At 36.4% G+C, this 10947-nt stretch overlaps 2 protein-coding genes across 2 annotated transcripts in view; one reads left to right on the top strand and one right to left on the bottom strand.

Annotated features, from left to right (window-relative positions):
* The window catches only part of ryr1b (ryanodine receptor 1b (skeletal)), a 128457-nt gene extending 125065 nt beyond the window's left edge, over positions 1-3392 (bottom strand). Inside the window, exons 1-2 of the mRNA XM_073850155.1 lie at positions 3239-3392; positions 3066-3136 (exon numbers count right to left, since the gene is read on the bottom strand). Of these exons, the coding sequence (XP_073706256.1) occupies positions 3066-3136; positions 3239-3392 (225 nt within the window). The remainder of the gene's footprint in view (positions 1-3065; positions 3137-3238) is intronic.
* A 4908-nt stretch (positions 3393-8300) lies between these two features.
* rasgrp4 (RAS guanyl releasing protein 4) overlaps positions 8301-10947 on the top strand; it is a 41673-nt gene continuing 39026 nt past the window's right edge. The window contains exon 1 of the mRNA XM_073850350.1: positions 8301-8627. Coding sequence (XP_073706451.1) covers positions 8605-8627 — 23 coding nt within the window. The 5' untranslated portion in view covers positions 8301-8604. The remainder of the gene's footprint in view (positions 8628-10947) is intronic.

Below are 10947 nucleotides of genomic sequence, written 5' to 3' on the forward strand. Positions count from 1 at the left end.
TTTCCTTTAAAAAATAAAATAAAATCCAATTCTAGAATGCCCAATTGGAAATTTCTTTAAAAAAATGTGCGGCCCCCTAGTGGATCCAAGCATCCTGTGTAAGAACAGACTTCTGACAATCTCAGCTCCAAATCTTCCACTTGATCTTTCTTTCTTTTCACAATCTTTCAGTTTTCTACTATAAACCACAAATGCTTTTAATTCTGAATTCCGTTTGTTCTTACACTGTAAAAAGTTGTCACCAGTTTCAACTTAAAAACATAAGTTCAGCAGCTGCCTTAACATTTTAAGTTAAATCAACTCATGAGTTAAATCAACTTAAAAGCACAAGTCATTTTAACACATTTTATTGTTGTGAGTTGAAATAACTTATTACACGGCTCTTTGGAATGCTTGATTCTGATTGGTCAGTTGAGACATTTGCAGGTTCGTTCTTTTCAAATAATCACCGCTCCAAAGTAATAACGCATAGCCGGTACTACTTGTATGTTTAAAATCCCTCCGTGCCAACAAAGATTACCGTTTGGCGCCATCTTGTGACAAACACTGGACAACCACAATTAACAATGGAAAATTTCGACATTAATCTATTTAAATTGTACATAGTTTGAATGTTAGTCACGTGGTACTATATCGTTTCGCGGAAGGATAAAAATGTTAATTTAAAACAAATATGCCAATAAAAGGTTTCAAATTCATATTCATGTCCAGTTTTTTTCCTTATGTGGCAAGTAGCCGTCTAATAAGCGGGATAATGTACAGGCAGCCTGTAATTATCGCGAAATAAGCCCCTTCAGTGTGATACAAGACCCTCCGCTTCGCGTCGGGTCCTGATCACACTGTCGGGGCTTATTTCTGCGATAACTACCGGCTGCCTGTACATTATCCCTTATTTAAAGTTTTAAGTTGATTTAACTTAAAATTTTAAGGCAGCTGCTGAACTTAAGTTTTTAAGTTGAAACTAGTGAAATCTTTTTACAGCGTATTAATTTCTTGTTTGCCCTTCTCTCTCAAACCCGTTTTGTCTGTACGCCCGACCCTATAGATTGTCTAAGCAGTCTGCAGTTCGCAGCTCGCTTACGCTCTACCTCAGTTTAAGAGATGAGGGGGCAGAGGCCAGCTGTCCCCCCTCAAGGAGCTGGCCTGCTTGTTGCGTCTTCTACTCCTGTTCTGAAAGTCTCTCCTTTCCTGAGGTAAAAATAGCTAACGATGCAAACAGATGCACCAGCCGCTGTCTATCCACACACACTCAACATACATCCACTGAATGACAGAATCTTCTAGAAGAATGAGCAAAAAGACGCAGGACTTACAATATGAGTTCACAGTCAGCAATAATAAAAGCAGGACATGTCCCTGATTAGAGACGTCGTCCCTCACTGAGCTGTTAGGCAGACTATCAACTCTATAAGCAGGTCAAAAGACATGTGGGCCACCATAAAAATAGTCAACTAAATACAGGGTGAGAACCAGGCTTGCAAAAACGTCCATCAAAAAATGTCCAAAAACACCACGAGGACAATTCAACAAATTAGTTCACCTAAAAATGGAAAACATTTCCCATTGATTGGCAAATTTTCATGTGTGAAATCCATTCATTTTAATAGGAATCCACAAGATATTTTAGTATGAAAGTGAGAGATTCCTCTACGGCTTTGTTTGAAAGTACACCACCAGTCAAAAGTTTTTGAACAGTAAGATTTTTAATGTTTAAAAAAAATAAATAAATCTACCAAGCCTGCAATTATTTGATCCCAAGTACAGCAAAAACAGTACAATTTCGAAATATTTGAATATATTTTGAAAAGTAAGTTTTATTACTCCAGTCACATGATCCTTCCAAAATCATTCTAATATTCTGATTTGCTCCTCAAAAACATGTATTATTATCAATATGTTGAAAACAGCTGAGTAGAATTTTTTTCAGGTTTCTCTGATGAATAGAAAGTACAAAAGAACAGCACTGATCTGAAATAGAAATCTTTTGTAATTATTATAAATGTCTTTATCCTCACTTTTGATCCATTTAAATAAAAGTATTAATTTCTAGAATTTCTTTTCTAAAAAAATATATTGACTTCAAGCTTTTGAATGGTATAGTGTATGTTACATAAGTTTTTTTTATTATTTCAAATAAATGCTGACCTTTGGGTCTTTCTATTCATCAAAGAATGTACTGAACTGTTTCAAATATTGATAATAATAATAATAATAATAATAATAATAATAATAATCAGCATATTAGAATGATTTCTAAAGGATGTAGGGGCACCGCTAAGGGGGGGAAAGTTAGGACAATTCTAAGGGCCCACACCCTTTAGGGGCCCCCAGAGATCTGCTTTGGTGTGGTGGGGGGGGGGGGTCCAACCTCATATTTTGTCATATGGTCCAAAATTGCGAGCGGCGCCCCTGAAAGGATGACACTGAAGACTGGAGTAATGATGTTGAAAATGAATCTTTGATCACAGGAATAAATTACATTTTAAAATATATTCAAATAGAAAGCAGTTATTTTAAATAATAAAAATCTTTCACAATTTTACTGCTTTTTCTGTATTTCGAATCAAATAAATGCAGGCTTGGTAAGCAAAAGACTACAAATGTTACTACAAAAAACATTATAAATCTTACTGTTCAAAAACTTTTGACTGGTAGTGTATGTTTATACATCACTAAACTATTGTCAATTTCCCTCAGTGCTTGACAAATTAATAAGCGTGCAAATTAGAAAGCAACCAAACAGATGTCCAATCACATGCAGAGACATTAACACTTTACCAACAGCAATGATGTAACCAAATGTTCAAGAATGTGGGGAACCAGATGAAAAAGTTTAACAATCTTGCATTATACTACTTAACCACTAGTCTAAATACTAAAGGGGAAATATGAGTGCCCCCCTCAATGTCTATGGTGGTTTGGCCCTTGCCTGCACACACACAGATACCCATAATGCACAGGCAAACACTATCTAAAACTCTTACGTTGAGATATAACTTTGAGTCCCCCTCAAAAAAAAAAAGTATCTGTATGAAATCAAAATAGGTCAAGAAGGCATCACTTACCGTCCGTAGGAACTGTATCTCTTCATCTCCCCCCTCTCCCTCTGCCATCCTTCTCCGAGGGTTATTTGCAGCTCCTCAGGAGAAATCAGAAAATCCTTCCGTTTTCTCTTCAGTGTGTTTCAGTGTCTTTTCTCTCTCTCTCTCTCTCTCTCAGTGTGTGTGTGTGGGTGTGCTGGAGGACAGCATGAGTCCTGTAGCTCTCACGGTGGAGTGAGAGAGAGTGACAGAAGATTCAGTGCTGCTTCTGTCTCTCTCTCTCTCTCTCTCTCTCTCTCTCAGCTTCCTTGCTCTCAGATCCTGTGGATGGTGCTCTACCTTCTTACACATTCACACCGCAACCATATTTGCACAACTGGGCCACCCCCTTTGCCTAAAACTGATCCTCCCACAAGTCTAATGAGCTATAAATGGAAAATGTGCTTGTGTGTGATGATGTCTGGCAGAAGACACTAAGATACGTGTGTACTCAGCCATACGAGAAGTCTGAATTACATCAGAATTGATCAAATAATGACATTTGTGTAGCTTTTCAGAACTTGGCGTTTAATGGCAATATTTGTGCAAAAACACACAGCTTGAGTAGAGTCCTAATGTGAGCTGAACACAGCCGGATATATTGGGTACATATGTGTGCTCAGCACGCGCCATGACTGAAACAGAATACAGACTGCGAATTAACAGCAAAACTGAATTAAATTTATTTCAGGCATTGCTTTTGAAATACATTTTAATATTTTAAAATATATAAAAAATATTTTAATAATATATTTTAATATATAATTATATAAAATAATTAATATTAAGACTAAATGAAATATAATTGGGTACAATTAAGATAAAAATGATTAGAATACAAATTGCTAAGAGGCAGTTTTGTCAAAATTTGGGTGCTGGACAACCAAAATTCTCGAAATGCATTTTTAGTATAATGCTGAAGCGTGATTTTTGTCTACTTAACCTTCGTTTGGAAATACAAGAGTGGTACTGGGTATAAATTATGAAATTACACTCAATTATACAATATATTTTATAAACGTCACATTAAAATGAACAAAACGTAAGTGATACATGTAAAAATCAACACAAAAGTCTAATAGGCACTGATCCAGCAGGCCAATTGAACATTCAATTAGATAGATAGATAGATAGATAGATAGATAGATAGATAGATAGATAGATAGATAGATAGATAGATAGATAGATAGATAGATAGATAGATAGATAGATAGATAGATAGATAGATTTACAATCAAATATTTCCCTTTTCTGCATCCACGGACCACCAGTCGGCCAGACAGTCTGACAGCTGCATAAGCAACACACCCCTAAATTTACTCTAGGAAAATACAGCCAATGTGCTGCACCCAACCACACACACTCTCTCAAACAGGCCACAAACACATACAAAAAGATGACAGCTGGCATCACTCCTCACCTCCACAATCTCCATCTAAGTGTCATCTCTGAGCGTGTCCCTCCTCTCTCCTAAGTCCAACTGCAACTACATCTGAGTATGGAGTAACAAGGATGCTGATGGATTTTTGGGGGTCTTCTTGGCAGCCGAGGACTGAACTTCAGAGAGCATGCTCAGACAGCACGTAATGAAGACTGGGAAGCCGAGTGCATTCGCTCAGGTTAGCTGCTGCGTGCTATACTGTACTCATATGAAGTGAACGTTAGATGGCGTTGTAGTATCTCACAAACTTAGCACGGAAATAAAATTGAAGCTAGAACTATTTGCAGTATAAATATAGCCTGTATTTAGAGAATGAGATAATGACTATAATGACTTTAGACTATATGTTTGAAAATGAGATGTATGAGATTACTCATACATATAAATGACACTAATGTACAACAAAACAGCCTAGTCTTGATAATGAATTAGCCTAACTGGTTACAGTGCCATTTAATAAAACATTGCCCGATGATATTCTGTAACGAACGAGGTACCAACTTCATGACGTATTTTTAAATGAAAAGCGAAAATTAACTGAAACGTAATTAGATATTAATGACAGTCAGTTACTTAAAACAAAGCCTTGTAATATGATTTATTTAGTTTTTTTGAAATACTCCATTCCAATGTCATCCAATTGCAGTTAGTAATGTCCATGCTAGCTGGATAGCTAGCTAGTTATTTATTTATGGTAAAAAAAAATTATAAAAAGATCTAATTATTTCAAGTGTTTTGCCATTTTAATCACCTTGTAGCTGTTTTACCTCATCACTTGAACTGTCCTGTGTTAAATATATATATTTTTTAAAGTCTGGTCAGTTAACGTTACATGGATGCGCAGCCATGCGGGCGATACTCTGATACTGAATGATGTTGTGCTAATTTATGCTGTCTAAACCATAGAAAAAACATGTTGAAGCTGCTAAATCATATAGAGAAGGACTTAGTACGCAGGAAAGGGTGCACTATTTTGACTGAAGTTAATAGGTGGTAATGATACGGACGAGCAGTTTTATTAAGATATTAGCCTAATATTTCACCTACCTGACTGGAAATGATAAGAACAAACATAAATGTTGTAAAGATTCTTGCTCTGGAAATCCTGGTTCAGATTGGACAACTACAAACGCCTTTTGTTCCTCAGACATTTTGCACTCTTCCTCTTGATTTGTTATAACTTTTGGCAGTCCATAGTACTTTTTCCTGGTCTGACTGATTGTTACATGACAAAAATGTATAATTTTCAGCAGCAATAATCAGCAAAATATGCAAGTTTTGTTCAGTTCAGTGGCATCCCAGATAGCACATGTACGTCTGCAAGATGTCTGTTAAACATCTTTTGATCTGGAAAGCATCTGCTGTGTACAAATGTCTGGCAGATGTCTGTAAGATGTCAGTTTTACATACAATCTAATTCTTAAACATCTTAAAGACATCTAATAGACGTCTATTTGACATCTGATAGGAAACGTCCAATAGACGTATTGCAGAAGAGCAAACTACGTCTTGCAGATGTAAATGCAGACGTCTCCGAGATGTACGTGTGCTATCAGGGATTGTTTATGCACAGTTCTGCCAATATGGCCAATTGATGATGCGTCATAAAAACATTTATACAAGTGCATACCCTAATAGCTCACATACATCTCAGAGACATCTATTTGACATCTGCATTTACATCTGCAAGACGTATTTTTTAGAGTCTTTGCTCATCTGCAATACGTCTATAGGACGTCTCCTATCAGATGTCAAATAGACGTGTATTACAGGTTGATGTCTTTAAGATGTTTATGATTTAGAATGTATGTAAAACTAACATCTTACAGACGTCTTTCAGACGTTTGTACACAGCAGATGCTTTCCAGATCAAGAGATCTTTAACAGACATCTTGCAGATGTACGTATGCTATCTGGATAAGTGCGTGGAAAAATCAAAACATTTAATATCTCATACATTACTGTGTAAATTATATACATAATTGTGTATTGTATTTAAAATGGGATATAAGTCAATACAGTAATATGAGAGCTCTTTAAAACAGTGAATAAATTGTATAACATTATATTTACGAGAATGTTTGCTAACCCTGCTGGAAAAAACAATAGACACCATTACAAAATTTGTAATGGTTTTACTTGTTTCTACTGGTCGCCTTCTATTGGTGGCTTGTTAAAACCACTAACTAATGGAATATGTTCCACAACACACTACAGTACTTTTTTTAAATGGTATTAATAAAGTTAATGGTTTGTAATGGTTTCTATTGTTTTTTTTTTTCTCAGCAGGGAATTACCACAGTTTTGCCATAGAAATAACTATAGTAACAACGGTATTTCGGTGGAAATGATGATTACCTTATGAGAAATATTTGCTAATTTTGTGCTCTGACTGACCTAATAGATGAAGCAATTAACAGCCTGTCTAGGCTTGATATAACCAGTTTCTAGCTTAAACTGAACGGACAATTCAGTTTAATTTCTATTTATACCTTAATTGTAAACACTGCAATACTGAAGGCAGATGACGGGGGCCGATGTGGTTTCTTCAGTTATGCAATCGCATTGCAGAATTTGCAGCGAGATACGCTATAAAGATGACATGGTCAAGATTAAGAAAAGAAATATTTAGCTAATAGGAGAATATAAGTCTAGCTTCGCCTGTTACTGAACACTGAAAAACACCATCCTCTCTCAGAACAAACTTTGTACAATAAGTTCTTCTTGCTATGTGAAAGTTTTAGAATAGTTTAACCATTGTGAGGAAGTAAACAAAGGTGGAGTGACGAGCAAGGGCCCTGTTGCAAGTTCATTTGTGGTGAGGAAAAAAAAAAAGGTCAAAAACATCTTCATACAAAACACGACAGCATCTGCAACAACCCCGACATTTAATACAAAACAGGCAGCCCACATTTCACAGAATTGATATTCTACGTGTCATTCTGAAAGATGGCGGTTGATTCATTCACACCCATCCTTCAACCGACAGAAGCCCCCCTCGTCTGGCTTGTATGAGAATCCCACCTCTGTGTGAAAACACACTTGCACACACACACAAGCACAGGTTCCCACAGAGTTTGCATGCAGACACACGCACGAACACACATGCAGCAGTCTTTCCTATCATCTCCCCTCTGCTCCATCCTCAACAAGGCATCCTTTCAGTTTCCCGCTCCAGCTGCACGTGGAGGGATTCAACTCTGGAGACACTACCTTACTGTTAAAGAGAGAAAGAGATGGGATGAAGACTTAAAAATGGACCCAAGGCTAACAAATGAACAGATACAGCAGGTACAGACACGCAGCTATTACATATGGTACGTTGTAGACGGAAATTCGTGGAAAACACACCCGAAGGCTCGCTCATTTACCTGTAGCCTAAAGGCAAGGAACTGGTACAGACTAAAACAAAGCTGAAATATGTGTGGAAACACACATTCTCCAGCCAACAAAAACAAATTTGGTCCTTTGGGACTGAGTTCTCATTCGCTTGTCTCGTTTCAATCAGCCTTTCAATGATTTTTAATTCGTATTACTTACTCTGTATTACCCTCCCTCTCTTCTCTCTCACTCACTTTTTCTCCTCCCTCTGTTACACATGCACACAAATGACAGTTCCCCTATCTGTCAGAGCCAGTGCCTGTATTTCAAATAGGGACTTGTTTGTATTGAATTCAGTTAGGTGTTTGTTGTGAATATGCTGATTCTGTCAACTTTTTAAGCCTACAGTTCTACTTTTTCATTTTTAATGCACTGTTTGTCAAATAGGGGTTCTTTTATTTATTGTTTTGGTTAACTCTGTGCCCTGTGGTTCACGTTCTCTGGTAATATTCACAGAGAAAGAAAAGAGGGGGTGTGAGAGAGAGAGAGTGAGTGAGTGAGTGAAAGAGAGAGAGAGAGAAAACTCTGAGCCGCAGCAGCTGGTTTTCAGGTTTTAAGTTTTGACAGCCGTGACTGAACAGCCACTGTTCATCCTAGCCTGTGAGAGGTCAGTTAGTGCCTCTGGCTGGAGGAGAGAGACTGCAAGATACCCGATGGGACAAGAAAGGGTTTAGGCAGCCTGGGGGACACCGACAGGACACCATGAATCGCAAGGAGTCAAAAAGGTACATGCTTTTAACTGTCTTTTCATTTCTGACTGTGCCTTGACAGGTGTCTATGTCTTTAGAAATGACTTGATGTTGCCTCAATGCAAAAGTCTGGTTTAGTCCTTTGTGTCACTGAGTTTAATGTGCATGTGAAGTTTGATAACTCTGTCGGTGCCGCATTTTGCAGCACACTGCAAAGTGATCACTGTGGTTATCTGACAAAGCTGTGGTTTCTCCTCATGTTCTTCAGAACCTTTTGTGTAGGTTTCAGTTCTCTGCGAGAGAAACAAGCTCTCAAAACGGTTCAAACTGCACATTCATCATTCAGAGTCTCCCTTTGGGGCTCAGGCTAGGTTTGCATTTGCAAGACGGTGTAGATTCACATGTGTATGCTGTGAAGTAGCTATGGTGCTTGTCTCTGATCTTTAAGAGGGGATTTCGCACTAGGGAGATGAATTGCTTTTGACCTAGTTATTCTCCTGTGACCTGGTGTGGATAGAGGTATGTTCGCTCGTTGTGTTTACAGTACATAAGAGGCATTAGCAGGAGCAGAATGGTTGGTGTTGTGAAGAAACATTGCTAGTGTCAACACATTTCGAACTTAATCAGTGAGTTGACCAACGCTACATATGGACTCAGATGTTAATATATGTTGTAGTATATCTGATAGCAACATATGAGAGTGTCAGTATACAAACAAACTGTCTGCATATAATTACTAGATAAATGACATAAAGCTACATGGCGGTAGAATCGATAGTTCTGACTAGAAGCTTTTGGGGGCGTCTGTTTTGTGCATGTTATCGCATGAGGTCTTATCTGATTGCTTGGAAATGACAAACTTAGCAGTGACTACAATGATGGTATCAGCAAGTCGCATTACAGCAAGTTTTTGCAAGCATGTACTATTTCATGTTACATAAATTAAATTTTTAAATATGTGACCCTGGACAACAAAACCAGTCATAAGTAGCAATAGCCAACAAAACACTGAATGGGTCAAAATGATCCTGTTCCATGAAGATGTTCTGTAAATTTCATACCATATATATTAAAATCTAATTTTTGATTAGTAATATGCATTTCTAAGAACTTTATTTGGACAACTTTAAAGGCATTTTTTTCTCAGTATTCAGATTTTTTTCAATTTAAAGAATTGACCTTTATGACTGGTTTTGTCATCCAGGATCATATACATACATATTATGGAATGCCGTTCAGGAAATAGTTATATTTATAATACAAAGTTTGAGTGTATGGAACAAAAGTCTGAATATATAGAATGAAAGTCTGAATATGGAATGAAATCTGAATATATAAAATGAATGTCTGAATATATAAAATAAAACTCTGAATATATGGAATGAAAGTCTGAATATATATAAAATGAAAGTCTGAATATATAAAATAAAAGTCTGAATATATGGAATGAAAGTCTGAATATATAAAATAAAAGTCTGAATATATGGAATGATAGTCTGAATATATTGAATGAAATCAGAATAAATATATATATACAATGAAAGTCTGAATATATGGAATGAAAGTCTGAATATATCAAATAAAAGTCTGAATATATGGAATGAAAGTCTGAATATATAAAATGAAAGTCTGAATATATAAATATTTACAATGAAACATGTAGCTATTGAAGGAAATCTAATGTCATCAGCGCCATCTTGTGTTATTCATTTGTGATTGTTTAGACACATTTTGAACAATGAGCCAGTCCGCACGAAATTTAGTAGCGGCAATTTTAAGTACTGATGATTTATTTACCACCCTGGCGAACGCATGCACGGGCCCAAATACTGGTAACCGTACTCAGCACCTCTCTCTCTCTATGTTCTCTTGAACATGATTGCCCATAAGCACCAAGAATGTTGCAATAATGGAAATATGATCCTCAAGATGATGCGATGTAGACTCCAAACTGTTTGTGTTGTTTGGAGTATGACCAGCTGTTGCAAAAAAGTCTTGTAGCTCAACAAAGTATTGGGAAATTTCAGGGAATGACATTTTTAAATGAATCACAATTCAAAAAGCTGTAATGAGGATAAAACAATTCAGTGAGAATATTCAAATTTTCACTTTCTTTCCATAAATTCACACTTTCATATAGATTCACACTTTCATTCCATATACTCAGATTTTCATTCTATATATACAGACATTCATTGTATATATATATTCTGACTTTCATTCCATATATTCAGGCATTCATTTTATATATTCAGACTTTTATTCCATATATTCAGACTTTTATCCCATATATTCAGAGTTTCATTCCATATATTCAGACTTTCATTCCATATATTCAGACTTTAATTTTATATAT

The sequence above is a fragment of the Garra rufa genome, chromosome 11 (assembly GCF_049309525.1).
Source record: "Garra rufa chromosome 11, GarRuf1.0, whole genome shotgun sequence".
Lineage (NCBI taxonomy): Eukaryota > Metazoa > Chordata > Actinopteri > Cypriniformes > Cyprinidae > Garra > Garra rufa.